General features: G+C 44.4%; 2 protein-coding genes across 8 annotated transcripts; one reads left to right on the top strand and one right to left on the bottom strand.

The window, feature by feature from the left end:
• Nucleotides 1–760: 760 nt before the first annotated feature.
• Nucleotides 761–7,532, bottom strand: fscn1b (fascin actin-bundling protein 1b). Of its 3 annotated transcripts, XM_058085414.1 has the most exons (7): nt 6,877–7,532; nt 4,415–5,292; nt 3,650–3,806; nt 3,441–3,562; nt 2,141–2,311; nt 1,565–1,671; nt 761–1,062 (listed from the first exon to the last, which is right to left on the bottom strand). In XM_058085414.1, exons 1-7 carry the CDS (start codon nt 6,882–6,884, stop codon nt 1,057–1,059), a joined length of 1,449 nt encoding a protein of 482 aa, XP_057941397.1. In that variant the 5' UTR covers nt 6,885–7,532; the 3' UTR covers nt 761–1,056. The 3 variants fall into 3 exon arrangements, with proteins under 3 accessions (XP_057941397.1, XP_057941378.1, XP_057941387.1); XM_058085395.1 differs by having other exon boundaries at nt 761–1,671; nt 6,877–7,525; XM_058085404.1 differs by having other exon boundaries at nt 761–1,671; nt 4,415–5,430; nt 6,877–7,524.
• Nucleotides 7,533–7,686: 154 nt separating this feature from the next.
• On the top strand, nt 7,687–20,434 carry iqce (IQ motif containing E). Of its 5 annotated transcripts, XM_058085365.1 has the most exons (24): nt 7,687–8,002; nt 8,082–8,192; nt 8,499–8,626; nt 8,703–8,741; nt 8,815–8,854; nt 8,921–9,067; nt 9,214–9,297; nt 9,369–9,427; nt 10,896–11,009; nt 11,083–11,133; nt 11,683–11,753; nt 11,826–11,898; nt 12,092–12,132; nt 12,895–13,046; nt 13,152–13,207; nt 15,132–15,394; nt 15,466–15,528; nt 15,626–15,733; nt 15,798–15,893; nt 17,113–17,311; nt 18,769–18,881; nt 18,961–19,052; nt 19,134–19,202; nt 19,962–20,434. In XM_058085365.1, exons 3-24 carry the CDS (start codon nt 8,576–8,578, stop codon nt 20,093–20,095), a joined length of 2,115 nt encoding a protein of 704 aa, XP_057941348.1. In that variant the 5' UTR covers nt 7,687–8,002; nt 8,082–8,192; nt 8,499–8,575; the 3' UTR covers nt 20,096–20,434. The 5 variants fall into 5 exon arrangements, with proteins under 5 accessions (XP_057941348.1, XP_057941339.1, XP_057941356.1 ...); XM_058085356.1 differs by having other exon boundaries at nt 7,687–8,192; XM_058085373.1 differs by lacking the exon at nt 8,703–8,741 and having other exon boundaries at nt 7,688–8,192.
• The last annotated feature ends 2,370 nt before the right edge of the window (nt 20,435–22,804 follow it).

The following is a 22,804-nucleotide window of genomic DNA, read 5'->3' as shown; positions in this document are numbered from 1 at the left end:
GGGTAATGCAGTAGTCTACCTGTCAACATGTAAATGCAAACGTTCCTCCTTTAGTCAAATAGTCACCTAGCTAAAGCTGCAGAACCAAGCCTTCTGACGAAGATGGCCAAAAGAATGAAATATGTGTACGGAGTACGGTGCAAAACCATGCAGCAGCAGAAGTTGCATTAATGGCAGCAAGTATTTGATTTATTGCTCACGAAAGTGTGCTGGCCACACCCCATTGGCGTGGGGTAGTGTGCCTGGTCTACGTAATTAGAGCCCATTATATCTAAAACTGTTGGTCTTACATAAAAATGCACACATTTTATTGCATTCAATGTTTAAAAAATGTATATGGCTCTCACAGATACACATTTTAAAATATCTGGCCTTCATGGCTCTCTTAGCCAAAAAGGTTCCCGACCCCTGATGTAGGTTAATTGGTGAGTCTAAACTGTCTAAATTGTACCCCGCCTCTCGCCTGAAATCAGCTGGGATAGGCTCCAGCATACCCCATCCACCCGAGTGAGGATCAGCAGCATAGAAAAAGAATGCCCATTGGATTTCATCATATGCTGTACTTATTGAAGTGTCCTGTGTGAGAACACATGAATAAGAGGTTTATTTTTTATATATGAATGTGTATCTTTGTACTCCCACACTTCATGTGTGCCTGGAGTTACCATGGCAACAAGCAGAGATGCTGCAGCCAGTAGGCGCCTTCCCATTAAAAAAAAAGAAAAGAAAAAGTTTGCACGCACACTTTTGCAATGACTGGAGTGTTTTATTCTGAGGAAGTGGAGCAGGTCATCTCCTTTTTTTTATCTTCCAACCCTCCTCCTCCCACACATAAGCTGTACTCAACCATGACAATCAAAAGTACTTCCTTGTTTTGTTTTTACTGATTTCAGTTGCAGGCTGACATCAAAAAATACATAAAAGGCACGTCCACAATGACTTTGATACTTAGATGCTGTCCCGGTTTTATTTGCAGCATCTTTTTGATGTGCTTATCACGTTTTTCTAACAGTTTTGTGCAAAAAGCTTGCTTCCTCCCCTTGGCTGGCCACGACATTAAGTCTAGTAAGCAAAAATAAGACATATTAGGCATAGAAAACCTGTTATCACCTTCTTAATACATTTTTTAACATGATTAGAGCCCCCTAGACATGAAATAACACCCCTATAGTCATCTTTACATTCCTACTATTCATTGTTTACACTGGATTGCACAACTATTATGTTCCAGGGACTCTCGGCACCAGGCAAAATAGCTAACAAGCTAACCAGTTATCCTCAAATGGATCTCTTCTAAGCTTATGAAAGGGGTTCAAACAAAGTGTATTATTTCCTATGGGAAACACGTTTTAGCGTGCAAGCAAAGTAGCAATACGTGTGGCATTGAACCTAAAGAGCATAGTGATAAGAGATTAAACTAGAGGAAAAAGAATTAGTCCGATACGAAATATGTGCTGTGTATTCCTCAGTATTCCCACAAGGTGGCGCCATCCAGGGAGTCGGCACTCGCCTTGAGCCCCCCGGCGTGGTCTCCTTTGAGATACTTCCCCCCCGAGACACGCACCGCCATCTTGTTCAGGTCGCAGAACTCAAAGAGGAAGTTCGCCGGAGCGCTATCGCCGCACGACACCGCCGAGTCGCTGCCGACACACCAGCGCCTCCCTTGGCAGTCTGCAAAAGCCACATTAGCGTACTTAGCGTTCTCTCTGGGAGAGAATTTAGCGTTTTTTTCTGTAACCAAGAAACAGCTCATGCAAAGACAGGATTAGCGACACATTCAATGACCAATATTTGCTAATGCTAGAAAATTTCAGCAGAAATTTTGATGGACATGTCACATGTTGTGTGAACACCTGGTTGCTAGCATGCCGTCGGCATTTTATACTGTACGTCCTCTAAGCTAAGCTAAGATGCTAAATGATGCTGAGCTAAAATAAGATAAGCAATGTTACAAGACAGCAAAAATAAGATAAGCTATGCTAGGCTAGGCTAAAATAAGCTAAACAAGGCTAAGCTATATAAAAGGTACCCTAAAAGGTAAGCCTAGGTCACATCAACAAGGCTACGCGAAGGTCAAATAAAACAACACCCTCATAGCTCATAGTAACCAAGGTCAGGCCCATTCAACATGGCCGCCTACCTTTGAGGGCGTACGCGCTGTTGAGGAACTCCAGCTGGAAAACATCGTAGGATGCACGGTTGGAGTCCAAGGTGGCCCCGCCCGCCTTACGTGCGCCGATGAAACCGTGCTCGCCACGGAGGACTATGATTGGACGGTTGATGAGTTTCATCAGGAAGTGCTCTGCCTCTCCTGAGGGCAGACGCTGGTTAGCGTACATCAATAATATCGATTGCTATCACTTCCTTACCATGTAGCACATCCAGCGTTTTTTTAATGTTACGCTGACATAAACACTTTGATGACATCACTATGTTTGCATTACAGGGAAACCTCGGTTAGCGTATGTTTTGGTTAACATTTACAGCACAAATATGCCTTGGTTTGTGTGCATTCTGTAGTTACTCCATAATGTATTTTTGTATGGATGCGAGTGTGAATGGTTGTTTGTCTATATGTGCCCTGTGATTGGCTGGCCACCAGCCCAGGGTGTACCCCGCCTCTTGCCCAAAGACAGCTGGGATAGGCTCCAGCACCCCTGCGACCCTTGTATAAGGATAAGCCGTAGAAAATGAATGAATGAATGAATGAATGAAAACATCCTTCCTTGTTAGCATCCTATAGCTAGCCAACAAAATGGCAACCGGAACTGGGAGTTACACCGTCTATAATGTCATCAGTAGTTGACTCACACAAAATATGCTTTTTTCGTTTTACAATGATAGTTTTCCATGGCCAAAACATTTCTAAATGAATAGAAAAGAACACTTGAACGTACTTTTACCTTAATTGAAAACATGAGATGATGTGCAATGAACGAATCGTTCGAAACTCATGAGTTTTATAACGAATCAGAACTTGTTCATGTACTCTCCCCCGCCACTAGCCAGGTAACATGTCAGGACGCGATTAAATGTGAGACAACTCCTGAGACGGGTAGGGTGGTAACTTGTGACTCTTTGATTCAAGTGAGTACCCGATTCCCTTCAGTGTGTGACTCATAAGAAGGAATCGGAATCATATATGATTTTCTGAGGCTTTGCAAGGTTCCAGTGTATTCGCTAATACTCGGTTTATAGTTAGCAGATGGCAAGTATCCGGTTTAGAGGGTTATTTGTTAGGTTTACGGCCCAACAAAGATGGCGGTCACAGGTTGTTTACGTACGGCTGTCTTGGATGTGATGTGGTCATATGGTTGGGTTAGTAGCTAACTAGCTAAAAAAAATGTTCTGCATGATGCATGAATTCTACAAAAGACAAAAACATTTTGAAATGTTATTTGTGGAAAGCGTGCGTGATGCCTTCAAAGACTTGGACAAACCTTGGTTGTCGACGGTTGCGGCTAACTGGCCGTTCCTCTTAGCCGTCACGTACTTGCCGTTGGCCGCACGCACGCAAACGCGACCGTCACGCCACTCCAGGTCAAAGTAGGAGTCGCCGCACCTTACGGACACACAAAGAAAGACGTAGCCACTTAGCATGAGGCTAACGTATGACGCTTAGCCGGTCAAATGCATGTTTTCCGTGTACTTGGCGGCGGCAGTGCACTGCAGTCCGCCGGCGGGCGTCAAGGTCCAGTATTTGCCGGCAGAGGTCCTAAAAGCACACTTCCTGTCCTCGGGGCTCATCTCCAGTTGGAAGACTTCCTGGTCTCCTTCCTCGTCCTGATTGGCTGATAGGTCCACACCTGGAGAAGCGGACAATTACGCATGTCATTATGTCAGCTGGTGACATCAGGTGGGCGACCCAATTGAAACAAAGATGATGTACATTTGGAAAAAAACAGCAGACAGACAGGCTCCATCCATCACAGTGGTGTGCTGTCTCCATGGCAACCAGACCTCTGCTTTACAGTCTCCTGGGATGGAAAAGAAAAAATCCTGGAGGTGCACGTGTAGAATTACTGCGGCAAAAGTGGCAAAGGAGACGCGGCAAGAAGAGGAAGAGGAGGGGTGGGATGATGAATACCGCATGGTGGAGACCAGGGCGTATCACCATGACCTTATTTATTACTCTATTCTTTGCCAGGATCAATCAATCAATCAATCAATCAATCAATCGATCAAGTACCCACTTGACGACAACATCTTTGACAAGCTTTGATGTAGAACATTGCTAAAACAGCAGCACGCTCCTGTCAATTAGAGGATCTTTGACGATCAATGTTTTTGTCCTGTAAGTGGACCATTTGGGGACGGATTGTGTTTGACTCTATAGGCTCCAGTTGATCCTATAAAAACAAAGAGACACCAAACAAAAGGGGGTGGGTCTGTGCCCCCCCATCCCTCGTCTCACCTTGCCGAGTGGATACGTTCCTGTCGTTGGCAGCAGTGAGGACAACTTGCGCATGACTCCTCTCCAGGCCAAACAGCTCATCCTTCCCCACCCTGGTCACCTTCCCGGCCTTGACCGTCCCCGTGGGCCCCGTCGGCGCCAGGTAACGACCGCTGCAGTCTCGGAAGGCCACTTTTCCGGAGCGGAACTCCAGCACGTAGCCGGTGTCCCTCTCGGTGGCCGGGACCAGGCCGCCGTCACTGCGCAGGAAGCGGTTGTCCGAGGTCTCCAGGTGGTAGCGTTGGTCTCGGTAGACCAGGGTGACGAGCGAGTCCACCCCCCAAGGGGCGTCCCGGTCCGCGGACACCTCCCCGCGTGAGCTGAGGTGGAGGAAGCGTTTACGCGCCACGCTGTAGAGGTTGACCTGAGGGTGCACGGCAAGGTGTACGCTCCACCTCTCCGCCGCGGACGCCGTCTGCGCGAAGCAAGTGATGCGGTCCTGGCTGCCGCCCAGATATCGGCCGTGCGGCTCCGACTGCAGCGACCAGCGGCCGTCTTCGTGCGCCGCGATGAGGAAGCGGCAGTCCGGGGAGCGCACCTCGCTGTCCGCCGTCACGTTGCCGTCCTTGTCCGCCCCCAGGTAGCGGCCCAGGTGGGACAGGAGGAAGACGACGCTGCCGTCCTCGCCGGTCTGCTCCAGCGTCCACGTCTGCTTCTTCTTCAGGCTGCCGGCTGAGGCGTTGATCTTAAAGCCGAACGTCTCGGCGGTCAGGTACTTGGCCTCGCTGTTGATGAGTCCCAGGGGGACCCGCAGCAGGTCTCCGCCGGCCCAGTTGGCGGACATGATTGAGAAGCAGAGGACGGGCTGGGTTCGGGACGGAGACGAGCTCTGCTGACTGCTGCTGAGGAGGAGGAAGATGATGAGGAGTAGGACGGGTGTCCCCTAACGGAAGAGAAGCTGTACCCGCCCCTGTAGGCAGGCAGGAGCGGACTGGAGCAGACCACTACAGTTCGGACACCTCCTCTTTATCCTCAGGCTGTTGGAAGAATGAGAGTAGCTTCCTAAAAACAGCAGACCATCTCAGTCGTATAGACAATCTTTGACTGGCTTTGTTGCAGTAGCTTCCTAAAAACAGCAGACCATCCCTGTCACGTAGACAATCTTTGACTGGCGTTATTGCAGTAGCTTCCTAAAAACAGCAGACCATCTCTGTCACATAGACAATCTTTGACTGGCGTTGTTGCAGTGGCTTCTGAAAAACAGCAGACCATTCCTGCCATATAGACAATCTTTGACTGGCGTTGTTGCAGTAGCTTCCGAAAAACAGAAGATCTCTGCCACATAGACAATCTTTGACTGACGTTGTTGCAGTAGCTTCCTAAAAACAGCAGACCATCCCTGTTGCGTAGACAATCTTTGACTGGCCTTGTTGCAGTAGCTTCCTAAAACAGCAGACCATCACTGCCTCATAGACAATCTTTGATTGCCGTTGTTGCAGTAGCTTCCTAAAAACAGCAGACCATCCCTGTTACATAGACAATCTTTGACTGGCATTGTTGCAGTAGCTTCTGAAAAACAGCAGACCATCTCTGCCATATAGACAATCTTTGACTGGCGCTGTTGCAGTAGCTTCCTAAAACAGCAGACCATCCCTGTCGCATACACAATCTTTGACTGCCATTGTTGCAGTAGCTTCCGAAAAACAGAAGAACATCCCTGCCACATAGACAATCTTTGACTGGCTTTGTTGCAGTAGCTTCTGAAAAACAGCAGACCATCTCTGCCATATAGACAATCTTTGACTGGCGTTGTTGCAGTAGCTTCCTAAAAACAGCAGAACATCCCTGTTACATAGACAATCTTTGACTGGCGTTGTTGCAGTAGCTTCCTAAAAACAGCAGACCATCCCCGTCGCATAGACAATCTTTGATTGCCGTTGTTGCAGTAGCTTCCTAAAAACAACAGACCATCTCTGTCGTATAGACAATCTTTGACTGGCTTTGTTGCAGTAGTTTCCTAAAAACAGCAGACCATCCCTGTCGCATAGACAATCTTTGACTGCCGTTGTTGCAGTAGCTTCCTAAAAACAGCAGACCATTCCTGTTACATAGACAATCTTTGACTGGCGTTGTTGCAGTAGCTTCCTAAAAACAGAAGACCATCCCATCGAAATGATCGTAATAATATAAAGTTTCACTTCAAAACCCAAGTGTTGACTTGTGTTGCCATTGACTAGTATTTACATTTGCTTGATCATCTCAAACATGGAAGTGTGACAAAAAAAGAAGAAATCAGGAAGGCGGCATTTGCAGAAAATAGTATTGTTTGTATTGTACAGTGGTCCCTCGCTACATCAGTTTTTCAAATTATCATGAATAGCTCCACTGACACGTGATTCATATTACGTTTGTGTTTTTTTACATAAAAGGTGCAATTTCATACTTCAGTCTGAGAGAGACACAAGAAGTGCGAGTTTACTCACCAAAACATCTTCTTGGGATCATGCAGACCTGGAAAAAGTCACTGAGCACTTGTACTCCCAAATCCACACTTGTTCATTGCAGCATACTATTAGAACATCATTGCAGCGTTGTACTTTTTTTTAATCCAGTTTTGCAGTAAAGTGACATTTGAGCTGTAATGGATTAGTTTCATTTAGCTTAGTGTAGTTTTATGGGGCCAACACCTGTGTGTTTAACCACGTGACCCAGAGGCAGTTCCGGTGGACAAGCCCACACACTCTGCGTGTTTATGCAATATTTTGAAGATGAGAGCAAGTAAAGGTGCATGTGGTTGAAATGATTTACTCCAATCAATACATTCTTGTATATGTCCTTCATCGTTTCGCTGCATTGTTTGAGCTCCATAGCCAATTTTCATCCAGATTTTACCCACTATTTCCGGGCTGCTATAAGCTAGCTAGACTCCCAAGACCCCCATATAGCGTCGCTGGACATTCTTCCAGGTGGCTATTTCACATTTTAGAGTTCCAACGATGTATTTCAATAACACTTTTCATGAACACTTTTCCCGTTATAAGGGACTATCTTAGTAAAAGCCAGTCTATACGGTTTTGGACATGACGGTTCCCTCCAATGTCTTTGAGCCGGGACTAAAAACGACCAGATATGACATAAGTAACTGGACGTCCATCTACTGTTTTCCCTCGCACTTTTCTCTCTTTGTATTGGAAGAAAACTCTGTAAGGCCCGCCTTTATTATTTTAGTAGCCAATAGGAAAACAGAAAGTGAACGGAAGTAAGTTTTAGACGCGAAACACAATACTTTGCCAAAATATTACATTTGGCTCCATATAATTACAACAGGTGTGGTTGTAATGATTTAGAATGAAAGCTCCACAATGAAGCAAAATCAATCAGAAAATACGTGACACGACGCAGGAGTTGCCCACGGTATTTCAGGCTCGAGCTTTTACTTTGTAGGCACGATTATAGTTTCCGGTAACCATTAACAGAAATTTAAGGTTTCTGTGCAGCGGTGCAGTCACAAACAAACGGTTGCTTGGTTGCCAGAAGACTCGAATCTCCTCGCTGAAGAGAAAACATGTTGACGTAGCTTTTGTGACACGTCGCTGAGAACCACCACCGGTAGAACCTCCGTAGAGAACGTGAAATGAGCAGCCGATGCTAATGCTAATGCTAACGCGAGTTCCATTTAAATTAAAAGGGACGACGGAGTGAGAGGATGGGCGGTAGTAGCGATGCTACTGTTTTATGAGCCTCCTCGTCTTCAAAATGATTTGATGGACATCGTGGCTGATGAGAAACGGGAAATAAGGTACAGTCGTGTTTTTAAAAAATCCTAGTTTGACAGCATACTTAAGCCTTCACCATTTGGACACAAAACGGACAACACTGTGACGTCACACAGACGTCCACAACAAACTAGTGACGCCATGTTCGCCCTCACGTTTCTACCTTAAATGTCATTGAATGATTTCTGAATATCTCTGGTTTGACCTTTGGTTAAAATGACTCCCCCACCGGTATATGGGTTGTTTTTTTAGGGGAGGGTGGCCAGGGAGTCAGGCCTTGTTACCAGTGGATACTGATGCTTCATTGTCATGGTGTGTGTCCCTGGCAGCCTCCTCATGTCTCCACTCCATGCCAGCACCAGAAGCTGACATGTCCGCCTAACACGCTCCCTCGTCGGCTGCCAACATGTCCGCGGGGGCCAGTGATGTTCTCACGGACGAAGACTGCGAGGTGCTGGTAAGTAATTTGACGCTGCTCTCAGTCAAAAGTACTACAAGTTCATGTGTGTTGTCGTTTTCTGTATACGCCTCAGCCCGAGGATGGCTCCTTATACTCTAGCGATTTGAAAAAGGTATTCCAACAAATACCTGTAAGTCATCTCTCAATGTCAATACTTCATATCATACCCTTTTGTTTTCCCTCAGACACCAAAGAAGAGATCAGGAAAGCCTCCTCCGCCCTTCAGTAAGTATCCTTCCATTCTGAATATTCATCAAGAAATGGCTAACTCCTGCCTCATTCTCCTTTCAGGGTCTCCGTACTTTTCCAGCCTGAATATGAATGCCAGGAGAGGACCACCGGCGGCAGTGACAGCCTGGAGGCTCCCGAGGGCGTCTATGTGCGACACCCCTGGGGAGACTGGCTCAGCTCGCCTGACGTCCCTCAGCAACCACCACGGTAGGAACAAAACACAAAGGTCCCGGGGCGCAGTCTATTAATGATGGTAATGATGGTGTTGCGCACAACAATGATGACACGAGGAGACACCACCTTGCAAAGTCAAGTACTGTAACATTTGACTATACTGTGTTTTTCTTGCGTAGATCAGATATCAGACTGGACTTTGACTCCGGATTTTCCCAGACATGCATTACCCCCGAAGAAACATCTTCATTCTTCCTCCAACGGTATGTCAAGAAGCGGGGCCTGGTTGGGAGACCATGAGTGTCCATCTTCATTTGTCCCTGCTCATTTTTAGGCGTCTGTGACTACAGAGAGAAGGAGGACATCCAAAGTGAGCTTATGCTCCTCAAGAAGGTACGTGTATGAGTATTACGCGCTAACGATGGATCTGCGCGATCGGTCGATAGCGCTGCGCCCGAGATCGAGATCGATTTCTGCGCTCACGATGGATATAACTGCCTTGCGCTGGAGACCGATGCTTTGACATTGCGCTGACGATATAATGACGATCGCTGATCTGCTAATTGCATACAATGACAGGGTTAGGGTTAGGCTTAGGGGTTCGGGTTCACCCCCCCCCCCCCCCCCCCCCCCCGCCGAGAACGGTAACAAAGTGAACTGCTTGACAATTAATCAAAGATTTGAAATTTGCATGCATCGACTTCTTGTTGATTCTCGTAAGTAACAACGCTCAGCTCTGCCATCTGTTGGCATCTAAACAAACTACACACATCCATCCCGGGCGCAGTAATATACCATCGATCGTGAGTGCAGAAATCGAACAATTTGTGCGCTAACGATGGATCCATCTCGGGCGTAGCGTTATCGATCGATCGCGCAGATCCATCGTTAGCGCATAACATGAGCAAGACAAGGCATAGCTTCGGAAAAATGCTTGGGATTATCTTTTCATGTTTGTGTTGTAGCTTGTTGCTAAGCAGAACATCTGTGGCACTTTAATGGCCTCTTCCGACCAATACTGATAAGAAAGGACAGGGAGACCTGACGGTATATGCTGTAATCGTAGCTGGTGTGTTTATTTAGCTAAACCGCTAAGAACAAGGTGTTCATTGGAATCACACAATCATTGGAGAGTCCTAAATGTAAAAACAAATGTAATCCCTCGTTTATGGTGGTTAATTACTTCCAGACCCAACCGTGATCGGTGAATCAGTGGAGTCACCAGCTGGGATGCTCTCCAGCAACCCCGCCTGGTAGACTCCAAGAAGGCCGGGTGATGCAGAGCCTTCATCCTGACACCCAACACTCACTGAGGCGTTTGGTCGGAACTGTGCAAAATGGTGCCCAAAATCATGGCTGAAGAAATGCTGCTCTTTAATACAGTTGAAAAGCCAGCGTTTCAAGAAATGCTGCAAGCGTTTGACAGAAAATGCATGTCCCAAACACCAGAAATTGACAGAGTGAAAGCTTGCATATGAAAGAAAATATTGCGTTATTGTGATATTATCATAATATTAGTGCTTTATTTGCTTTCCAAAAATGTTGACAATATCGTTTGTTTCAAAATGCACCAGCACTGTTTTGTTACTCGGTTAAATAAAGTTTGTTTGTCCAGACATAGTTTTTCATTGTAGTTTTTCTTAAATTCTCAAAATTTCGTATCGCCTGGTTCCCGTAGTCCCAGCCTGTGCCATCTTGTAATACGGTAATTATAAAAACACATGACACCAGGAGGTTGCCTCCAGCCACAGCAGCCCACACCAGTGGTTTTTGACTAGGTCCTAATTGGAGACCCTGGCGGTTGTTAGAGGTGTTCCTTGGAGCCTTTGTGTGTCATCAATGGCCGCTGCTGTCTGTGCAGAGTCTCCACGAGCAGAAGTCTGACAACCACAAATTGAAAGCCAAAATTCGCCGCCTTGAGGAAGACAATGCCAAACGAGAGAAGCAGCTGGAAGAGCTCCTGGATCCCACCAATGTAGGATTGTTCAGCATTCCACTTTTTTTTTTCATATGTGGTTTTTCCTCCTATCTATCACATCTCTTGACAGAAGTCGGAGTACACTCGCAGCTTGGTGGACAAGAAACATGAAGGCAGTGTGGTAAGGCAGTTTTCATCTGAATGTGCATCGTGAATTCCGAAGCGCACTTTCTTCTGAATTTTGCACATGATCCACATGCGTGAATTTTTTTTGTGCATTCTAAAGATATAAAAACAGCTAAAAAGAGGCATAATGGGACGCACAAATTCCCCCCAAAAATATGGGGGCAGTGCTCCAGTACCTTCTCACCTCTCTGTGGCACTCCATATACTCCCTAAGAAGTCAACTCACAGCAACAGCTAGTAGAAATAACTTTGGTTTTCCCGCACTAAGGCGTGGGCCGAGGGCCAAAACGGGACCAGTGCATGTTAACCAAATGTCCAAAAAAATAGTGCCGTTAAAGGAAATTTCCTTAAATGTGTTACTAACATGTTTTCCTTATTAGCCCTAATATAAACCAATGAGAGGTTTTTTGGTGGAATAGGGGTGTCCCATTACGCCCGTTAGCTACCTGCCTCGTTTTTATACCTTTAGAACCCACAGAAAAGAGAGAGGCATGTGTGTTCATCTCTGACCATAACATAGCATGTATACATCTGTCCGTTAAAGGTTGCCAACGGGCTGAAGCAGAGAATCCTGAAGCTGGAGCAGCAGTGTCGAGAGAAGGAGAACACCATCGGGTAAAATATGATCATCAGGATCTTGTCATACTATCGGATCATGACCTCTCTGTTTTTTTTCCCATTCCACAGAAAACTACAGAGCCAGCTGAGGGCCACCAACCTGGAGGAGATGAGGATGACCTTGAAAAACTATTGTGGAGAGGTGAGACAACTCAGACATAAATCGTGTCTCTCCATCCATCACAAGATTAGACTGGACTGCTTTTTATGAATTACGAATTCTTTATTGTTGCAAGACATTTTGGAGAATTTTTTTTTGTAATTTTCCTATTTTGTCATAGCTGGATATACAGCTTCACTAAGATGCTGTGTGTGTGTGTGTGTGTATCTTTCAGATCCAAAGACTGAGGTTGCTTCTCGAAGCTTCAGAGAAAAGGTTGGCTCAAGTTCTAATCTTCCTTTCAGGGCCTGTCTTATGTGTTTTTTAATGATATGCTGATGTTTTTTCCACAATACTGTACTGTTTGTGGTTTTCCTCACTGTACAGTAATCCCTTGTCACTTTGCGATCACGGTTTTTCAAAAATACACTGACGGTCAATAGAAACACCATATTTTTCAACATCATTTTCATTTTGAAGTCCTAAACTTGATATTCCTCCTATGAAATATTAGTTTAGGACAGTGGTTCTCAAAGTCTGGGCTGTGGTGGTACTGCAGGGCCATGAGAGGTCATGTAAAATATGATTCATTCATTCATTTTCTACCGCCTTTCCTCACGAGGGTCGCGGGAGGGGTGCTGGAGCCTATCCCAGCTGTCTTCGGGCGAGAGGCGGTGTACACCCTGGACTGGTGGCCAGCCAATCACAGGGCACATATAGACAAACAACCATTCACACTCACATTCATACCTATAGACAATTTGGAGTCGCCAATTAACCTAGCATGTTTTTGGAATGTGGGAGGAAACCGGAGTACCCGGAGAAAACCCACGCATGCACGGGGGGAACATGCATACTCCACACAGAGATGGCCGAGGGCTCTAACCACACGACCGTCCCAGCTCTAATCATGCTAAATTGTATTTCTAAGGTGGTTCTGTATGTGTTTCTAGTGTTTTGTATGCTCCCAAGTACAAAAATATTCCACTGATAAAAAATCCTATTTTGTGGAACACTCCCCCCCCCCTGTGTCCACAGCGGTATATCAGACAATAAAGTCTTCCGGAGGCAGCAGAAGGCGCTGAGTTCCACAGTTCTTCGTCTATCAGAGAACCTCAAACAAATTCAGCTGGAGAACGCCACGCTGAGGGAGGAGCTCGACACGGAGAGCCCTGCCGTCGGACTCAAAGGTCTCGAATTGCACTACGACAGTGGAAGACTCGTGTGCGCGTGCACACACACATGCACAAATGAAGACTGTCAACTTGTAGATGGTGTGTGTGTGTGTGTCCTAGGTTACAAGGAATGGAGCAAGTACAGGCTGTTGAGAAGACTGCTGGAACTGGAGAGGGTGAGTGGAAACTGCACACTTAAGGCTCTCATCTAATTGTGCACCCGTGAGAGGGGCCAGGATAGTGAATTGGAAGGAGAGATGCAAAAGTCCCATGTGTTTGTCCGTGCCTCCAAGGAACGCTATTGTGCTTTCATCCACTTTTCACATACAGTCCTCCCTCACCACGTCACAGTTTATTCAAAAAGATCTCATGAAAAAATAATGGTAATAACGAGGTTGACTAGGCATCAGTAATTTCATTAGACATTAGATTACATTACCTTTCACGCTGCACGGATGCTGGCTACTGAACCAGCAAAGACCCAACCCACTTGCCGCAGCTGGGGGCGGACGTGCCGCGGCTGAGATTGAGTCGAAAAACGGGTTCTCCTCTCATTCTGTGTGTAAGTGATAAGGTTTTGGCTTCTTTGTCCTTCTTTTCCACTCCGTTTGAAACACTAAGTTGATTGGAGAGGTTAACCGGATAGCTCGCCAGCAGGCTGTGACATGTTGGTGGCCATGTTTATGTCCCTACAGTGATCTTGTAGCCTGCATGTGATGTACACAAAGAATAGTCGGGGTTTAATGATGACTATAGGTGTGTCAATACCTGTCTACAGGGCTCTAATAATGATATAATCCTATATAACTGAAATGTGCTTATTAGGTTGGGTTTGGAACCAATTAACATAAATGAAGGATGACTGTATTGTAACTCTGCATAATGGATGCCATACAGTATATATAACATACACAAACGTAACATTAAGATGTAGGACAGGAGGACACAAATATGAGGATCTTGGGCATGTAAGTTGAAAAGTGCAAAGTTTTGCCAGAGAACTCCGCAGTGTCACAGTGGCTGCTCTGAGCGTGTGCCCGAATACAGTGCACCTTGACATTTAATAACGTTAGATTATCAGTACCGTATCCATATTAGCCTTAAAGAACAAAGTTTGAAAACAAAGAGTGCGCATCTCTACTACTATATTTGTGTGAACCAAAAGTAAGCTTCTGATTCTCTTCAGTCATGGAAGTCTTTGGACATCCAGATTGTGGAGCTCCACACTGGACCCAGAGTTTGAAATGTATCCTTTATGTGATAAATTGCCTTGCGTGAAGGTGGGGTATGAAAGGCTTCTTGCTCTGTGTTTTCCAACTTTCCAATACTGCTTCATTGTCCGCTTTATTTGGACTGTATTGTAATCGTTCGCAGTTCAGGCTTCCTTATTTCCTCTCATTCAACAGTGACTGATAATTATAGGTTATCACATGGTTTGTTTGGTATCAGGGTCTCGGGCTGATACTGACACTTGGGGGCATGATACTGGGCCTGATACCAGACAAACCATGTGATGATATTATTATCACATACTATTTAATCATGAGCTTATTATCACGTACTATTTAATCAAAAGACCATTTTGTTTCCAGAAAATGTTCAGTTTATTACATGTATTATATCTAAACAGTGTAAACACAGCAATTGCAAAAAATATTTCAACAATAATATTTTATCAACAGTCTTATCTTATCAATGTCTGACAATTAAAGTTCCATTAATCAAGTTTGGGTTTTTTTGGTGACTGGAGAAGCACTAGGAATATTTATAGTGTGTGTTCACGCTTGTGCGCTGTTCTCTGATTGGTTGTTTCACGGGCACGATACCAGAGCAGCGCACTCTGAGTGGACCGCTACGGGGGCTGATACTGGACATGGTTAAACTCTATATTTTATCAGCCCTGGGCTTTGACACAGTATCATTTCGGCCTTTTCCTGTATCATTCATGGGCGGTTTCTAGGGTACAGGACCAATTAATACTCTAGTATGTGATAAGGTGAAAGATCATGTAACCATACTTTCGAGCCCACATTTGCGTTATAGTGAACCTTTTTGAAGGGTCTCGTTGACATCATCATCACGTCCAGTTTGTCCTACTAGAGGCTGGAAGAGAGCACCAGAAATGCCAACAGGACCATACAACAGTGGGACCAGGAGTGTCAGACCACGCCCCCTGCCGTTCTGCACCAGGCATCTCAGACCACGGCCGCGAGGACCCTGGACCTGGCTGTTCAGACTACGCCCACCAAGACCATCACCACGGGGACGACGACGGAAGCGGACGAGGCGCCCGATCTGAGGGGATGCGTCACCCAATTGGAGGCGGAGAGGGCGGGGCTTCAGGAGTCGCTGTCAAGTAAAGAGTGAGTGGAAGGTTTTATAAGCCACGTAGAGGTTTGCTAATTAAAAATAACCTGTAAAACTATCTTTCCAGAGACGAGGTGCGACAGCTGAGGACTGAAAGAGTAGGGTGGGAAGATGAACGGCAGCTGCACACGTACGTGGAATCACACATTCACACTGACGAGATAACAACATCAACATCCAGCCATGTTTAGCACAGAAGCAGTAATTGCTGATTGTGGTGTCTGCAGTGAGGTAGTTGAACAACTGAAGATGGAAAAAGAAGAGCTGGAGCAGATGTTGGAACGCTGGAAAGCAGAGCAGACGAGCCAACGGGAATTGGACCGACGGCGGCACGAGTATGTGGGAGTGTTTTGCAGCTTTTGCTAGCGTTTAGCCAACCTTGTGCGTCTGTGTTTCCAGAGAGGAAGTGCAACAGCTGAGGACGGAAAGAGAACGACTGGAGAAAGAGTGCCAACAACAACGGCAGCAGCAGGACGAGTACCAGAGTTTGCTTGGGTACTCCACTATATTCCATCACACCTCGCCACGTCACACTTCCAATTACACACCTTCACTCTATTATTACACTAAACTATAGCATATTAAAGCAAAGTGTCCTTAATGGCCATAATGTCCAGAAACTGGAGAAACACAAAAGGAACAAGGAACTCTCCCGATGCTAACATGATTGAGTCCATACTGTGTTCTATTCATTCATTCATTTTCTACCGCTTATCCTCACAAGGGTCGCGGGGTGTGCTGGAGCCTATCCCAGCTGTCTGGGTACACCCTGGACTGGTGGCCAGCCAATCACAGGGCACATATAGACAAACAACCATTCACACTCACATTCATACCTATGGACAATTTGGAGTCGCCAATTAACCTAGCATGTTTTTGGAATGTGGGAGGAAACCGGAGTACCCGGAGAAAACCTGCGTAGAACATGCAAACTCCACACAGAGATGGCCGAGGGTGGGATTGAACTCGGGTCACCTAACTGTGAGGTCTGCGCGCTAACCACTCGACCGCCGTGTTTAATTTATTTATTAATTTATTTTTTAAGATCTTATGTATTTATTCAATTTTGGGGGGGGGGGATTTTGCCCATTATTCGCAATCCTTATGTGAAACATGAACACATATTTCTTTCCCATTGTTTGTGCATTCCAGTGCAAGAAAACGAGTTAATGAGCTAGCTAACAATGGAAATACCTAATTTAACGCTAAAGCCCTCACATTCATTCATTCACTCATTCATTTTCTACTGCTTATCCTCCCAGCTGTCTTCGGGCGAGATGCGGGGTACACCCTGGACTGGTGGCCAGCCAATCACAGGGCACATATAGACAAACAACCATTCACACTCACATTCATACCTATGGACAATTTGAAGTCGCCAATTAACCTAGCATGTTTTTGGAATGTGGGAGGAAACCATGCAAACTCCACACAGAGATGGCCGAGGGTGAACCCGGGTCTCCTAGCTGTGAGGTCTGTGCACTAACCACACAACTATACTATGTTCTATTTAGGTCTTATTTCCTCATTATGTCTACTATATTAGGTCATAGGAGTGTAAAGGTGACCATAGGGGTGTTACTTCATGTGTAGCAGGCTCTAATCATGTTAAAAAGCATAATTAAAAAGGCGATAAAGAGGTTTTGTACTTGGAATGACTCTCCGTACATACTAGTTCACACATTCATGCATGATATGTGTTGGTGTTTCTTAGGCAGGAACCGAGGCAGCTAAGGGTCCAGGCGCTGGAGGAAAAACACGAGCCGTCTGACCCCGCCTTGGCTGCTGCCTCTCAGGAGGACGACGCCGACGACGAGGTGGAGGAAGAAGATGAGGAGGAGGAGGAGGAGGGTGGATGTGAGCGTCCGAGGTGGGATGTAAACGTGATCAACAGGAGGAAGTACAGAAGTGAGGTATGTACACCTAGCATGTCTGTTCAATGAAGTGGCCCAAAGTCTATATATTCTTCTTTACATACATAATATTTAGTCTACTTCCTGCTTCCGTTTAGAGCAGGGCTGTCCAAGGTGTGGCCTGTGGCTCTTTTATTGGCCTTCAGGACATTACAAAAAATATCATTTAGGATAAAAAAAAGTAGTAATTAACAAGAAAGATGAGTAATTTTCTGCCAATTACCGTATTTTCTGGACTATAAGTCGCACAAGGCCAAAAATGCATATTTAGGTAGAAAAGTCGCACTGGAGTATAAGTCACATTTTTTGCGAGTATTTTATTTTACAAACTACTTGACCAAAACAGACATTACATCCTCTTGGAAGGCAAGTGCTAACAATAAAACAATAGAGAACAGGCTGAATAGGTGTAAGATATGCTAACACAATGGTTATTCAGCTACACAAAAAAAATAAACATGAACAGAAAAAAGGTAAACAGTTTTTTCATTTATAAGTCGCTCCGGAGTATAATTCGCAGGAACAGCCAAACTATGAAAAAAAAGTGTGAATTGTTGTCCGGAAAATACGGTAAATATCAGAATAAAATGGCGTTTTAGTGACAGAGTTGAAATATTAAAAAAAGAGGTCGCCATATGAGAAAGAAACAAAACAAAATAAAGTTGTAATTTTTGGAAAATTAGCTTAATTCTAATATTGTGGGAATAAAGTCATAATATTAGGAGAATCACATTTACTGGAAGACGGAAGGAAAAACAGTCATTTTACCAGATAAAGTCAAGATATTGTATTGTACAGAGTAAAAGTCAATAAAAAATAATGAACTCTGAATACTCTGATGCTGTCAAACTGTCAAAACAAACCAAAAAAAATCCTTCATTGTTTCCTACATTTTTGCTGCTGTTTTTATTTTCCAAATATTTCTTCTTCAATAATCTTCATCCATGTTATGGATAACACATGGTAAATATTAATAATACTATTTCTACTCTGTGCTATTACAATCAAATAATTGTTTAAATTCCTTTTACCCCTCATAAGATTTGGACTTTGGAGTCCCATAATGCGTTTACCCCAAGCTCATTTTCCCATTTTATGACACATGAGGAAAAATCTCATCTTAGTAGCAGAGTTGAAATATGAAGTAAGATTTCAAATATTCATAACATAAGAACCAAATGACAAGCTTATTCTCATCATATGTTGACGTTATTCTCATAACATTCTATCCTTTTCCCCAAAGATATCAACTGTTTGACTGCTAAAATGAGATTATTCCTCATATGTCATAATATTATGGGTAAGTTGATGGGAACAATGGAGACTTTGCTTTGACATAGGATGAAGCAGCAAAGTTTGACGGGGGGCGGTGATGGAGCGCTAGGGTGGCGGCGCAGGTGTAAAGAAGGCGGGGGGGAGGTGTTTGTGTTTCTAACATCTAACATGCGGTCTTTCAGGCGGGGGATTCCACACCACCGTGCCACAGCCAAGCGCTGGACGAGCTTTCCTTGACCGCCATCCAATCAGCATTCAGGGGCCATCTGGCTCGCAGTCAGCATATGACACACAGGTGACTGACCGGGACGCCGGCTGCTCTTGAAACAATGTCCAAAGGTGCGCATCTGTGAAGGCGTGTGCTTGTGCCACAGCTTGGGGTCCTTTGACTCGTCCGCATCTGGAAACGTTCCGACGGAGCTCGCACCCAGAGGACATCTGTCTGCGTCGGGACCAAACCCAGCAGGTGTGTGTCCAAGTTTTTCTCTGATTTCTCCTTAGCAGGGTAAGGTGTGCTCATCCTGTCCTGATGTCGTGCTGCACCTAGGACCCGCACCCCATACACACCAGACAGACACCCAAGACCCGTGGCCCGTCTCCGGGACGCCCCCTAAAGGTCCATCCATGCCATCCATCCATACATGGGGATACACATCTATAATATCCATATCAACGATTCATTCTTTTTCTTCTCATATTATGGCTCACAGTATTCATTCATCATCTCAATATTTTCACTTTATTGTCATATCACTTTTATGTTATTCCTGTCTCATACACATCTTTTTCACAACCTACATACGTAGTCTTCAACTTTTAAAAAAGCAACCACCACAATGAAAATGCTAAATAGGTAATTAATAATAATAGTCACAAATATGTAGCCTTTATGATATATATTAATAATATTATGATATATAATATGATATATTTATGTAGGCGGCATGGCGGTCAAGTGGTTAGCACGCAGACCTCGCAGCTAGGAGACCTGGGTTCAATTCCACCCTCGGCCATCTCTGTGTGGAGTTTGCATGTTCTCCCTGTGCATGCGTGGGTTTTCTCCGGGTACTCCGGTTTCCTCCCACAGTCCAAAAACATGCTAGGTTAATTGGCGACTAAATTGTCCATAGGTATGAATGTGAGTGTGAATGGTTGTTTGTCTATATGTGCCCTGTGATTGGCTGGCCACCAGTCCAGGGTGTCTGGACTGGGCAGGGTGCCCCGCCTCTCGCCCGAAGAGGAAAAGCGGTAGAAAATGAATGAATGAATGTAGTATTTATTATATATGATATTTCCATGTTTGTGGTAGAGATGAGGCCTTAGGCTGCATCTATGTGACAGACTCTGAGATGCGGTGCTGGTGTGTTTCCAACAGCGCAAGCAGAACTCCTGTGCACCGGCGAGCTGGACGCGGGAGACGACATCCATTCACAGGACTCGGATGATTCGGATGACATCATTGTAGCCGAGTCCTACCCTCGGAGGAACAGAGAGACCAGGATCTTGTGATGGTGACGGGACTGGGAGCAGCACCATGTTCCAACTTTGGACCTGAAGCTGCAGGACTTCCTGTCACGTTGGATTTCTTTTTTTTTCTTTTTCTGCCGTATCTTTTACCAAAGTGCCTATAAGCTAGGTATTGGAGTAGCTAGTACCGTACTACCGAACTGCTACCGCTACTTCGACTACTATAGCAATAATGCACAGAGTGAGTGAGAGTGAGAAGATGAGGGCGTCATGGTGAGTCATGTGACTTAGCCCGCTCTATTGAAGGAAGTCCTCCTTGTCAATGGTGGCTCTGCTCTACCATCACAACAATAAAAACACATTTGCTGTGCTTAGTTTTTACCCGACGCCTCATATGTCTTGATGATGATACTAGCTGCTTAGCAGCAGTCCATTGGAATTCCATTAGCATTCCTTAAGGATATACTTCTGTACTAATAATACTACTACTAAAGTGTTCTATTACATCCTGATATCCTAGCTTTAGTTCCACTTAGAAACCTTATATTGCTAGCATGAACACGGGACTCTCCCAATGCTAATAATAATTGTTTCATTCATCTTGAACATGCTCACAATCACAGTGAACACATCACACAAAACAATTCACTATTCTGCATGCCCAAAAAGGAGTAGGAAGAAGCAAAGCTTATTCATGCGACCCCTCATTCATTTTGCATCAATTAGCATTAGCATTTGTTCAATGTTCAACAGACTGGATGATGGTAATACATCATATAAAGTATAATGATAAACTCAGTACCTGATGAAGTAGTTTTCAGAGGTACAGTTTGATAATGAGTACAAACAGTGTAATTGGTAAGAGTGATGGATTAGTCAATGTAAGACTGGTTAGCCATAACGTTATTTTTTTCCTCACACATTGTTGTTGTTCTTATACTTTGTAAACATCAAATGTTTGTGGTGTTCATTCTTTGATTTCCTTTCTCGGTCCATCCCACAACTTCATTCCACACACACAAATTGCTGAGAACCTCTTTTTGATAACTGAGGTCGGAAAACTGCTCTGGAGTTTGGTAATTGATATTTATATCCATTATTTTAAACTGGAGCTACTTTAACTATTTTAATTTTGTGAGGGAATTTGCCAGTTTGGAATGATAAGTCACTGATGTAGGTCAGCGGTTCCGTAATAAGAGTTTTTATCATATCCATTCAGTTGTTTTTGTTTTACACTTATTAACGATATCAATTATTTCCTTTTTTGTTCAGTTGAGAAACATGGAATTAAGATTCCTGTGTATCCTTTCATTCCTTTTGTCTACCGACATGAGATTTTGGGTCTTTTCTTCCAATATCGGTCCAATATATACAAAGTATGTATTGAACCTTTCAACAACCTCGTTCGTGTTATCATATGTCACAAAATCATTGGTGAAAATATTATCAATTAATGTTGCACAATGATCTTTAATTCTGTATTACTATAAATCCTACTATTTAGTACATTCTTGCTTTTTTTCTTGACTAGTTTCTATGGTTATGCATTCTAAATGTTATCGATAACAAGTGAAAGGTATACAAAACTGTGGGGAGACCAGCCATGTTTGGCCTAGAGACAGGAGGCAGAACTGGAGGTAGTAGAGATGAGGATGCTGAGGTTATATGACTGTTAGAAGGCACACTGCAATTGTTGCATCCTGCAGAAAACCGTACAAAGTCATCCATTATTTTCTGCACGCTTTGAATGGGGGTCCCCCTATGGGGGCCCTCTATTGGACAAACATTAAAATGAACGTTTGAAAGCCACTACTGATGCATTATACATGATTGCATTACTTTACATACCCAAAGTGTTTTTTATTTTTAGGCTAGCTTCTCTCCAACAACCAGCCCCAATTCCCATGTCTAGTTATCGTATAAATACTGTATTGATTATATACTGCATATGTTTCACTTTATATCAACATCTTCATTGCGCTTCCGTGCCGCAAGAGTGCAGTACCAAGACTTGGGCGCCAGAGGGCGTCATATCTAAAGCTTTTCTCTGTCCCTTTCTCCCCCCCTTCACGTGCCACGGCACACACACACACACACACACACACACACACACGACATGGACGATACTGCACAAATCAAGTATCGACAGTGAATTCAGGATACTAATGTTTTTGGAACATTTTTCATTTGTTGGTCATCGTTATAATGATAATAATAGTAATAGAAAAAAACACACGACAGGTCTGCTTCCGGGGCTGCACCGTGAACGACTGGTTAGCATGTTTGGAAAAACCTGGGTTCGATTCTCCGCTTGGGATCTCAGTGGGCTGTCACATTCCGAAAACATGCACATTTTATTTAACGACGACTCCAAATTGTCGATAGGTATGAATGGGATAGGTTCCAGCTTAACCCAGGGGAGGATACCACCAGCGAGTAAGGATAGAGCGGTATAGAAAAGAATGTATGGACAGTCTGCTTCCGGACTTTGTAAGACCCCATGTCACGTGACATGCGCTTTGTACCTGATTGGCTGGCTCGGAGACACAATCCATTGGTCATATTTGAGCCAATTTTCTAACATGTATTTTTATTTGGACTCAATTTTATATCAAAACACCGTTTTATTGTTATTTTAGCAAACTGTCTGGATTTTTTTTATTTTTATTCAGAGACACTTTTGGCATAAAATTATGTAAATAAAATTCAGTTACATAAATTGTGTCGTGTCAACCAAAAGAAAGAAACAAA

This window comes from Doryrhamphus excisus, chromosome 1, assembly GCF_030265055.1.
Source record: "Doryrhamphus excisus isolate RoL2022-K1 chromosome 1, RoL_Dexc_1.0, whole genome shotgun sequence".
NCBI lineage: Eukaryota > Metazoa > Chordata > Actinopteri > Syngnathiformes > Syngnathidae > Doryrhamphus > Doryrhamphus excisus.
Note: the sequence above shows the minus strand (reverse complement) of the source record. Positions and strands in the feature narration are given on the sequence as shown.

Bases quoted from the DNA above. Each gene is read 5' to 3' on its own strand.
- fscn1b (XM_058085395.1), bottom strand. The intron at 3,807-4,414 runs GTGAGACGAGGG...CCGCTTCTCCAG, and splicing joins GAACGTATCCACTCGGCAAG to GTGTGGACCTATCAGCCAAT. The intron at 3,563-3,649 runs GTACACGGAAAA...TGTGTCCGTAAG, and splicing joins CAGTGCACTGCCGCCGCCAA to GTGCGGCGACTCCTACTTTG.
- iqce (XM_058085365.1), top strand. From the start codon at position 8,576: ATGTCCGCGGGGGCCAGTGATGTTCTCACGGACGAAGACTGCGAGGTG. The intron at 9,298-9,368 runs GTATGTCAAGAA...GCTCATTTTTAG, and splicing joins TCTTCATTCTTCCTCCAACG to GCGTCTGTGACTACAGAGAG. The intron at 11,754-11,825 runs GTAAAATATGAT...CCCATTCCACAG, and splicing joins GAGAAGGAGAACACCATCGG to AAAACTACAGAGCCAGCTGA.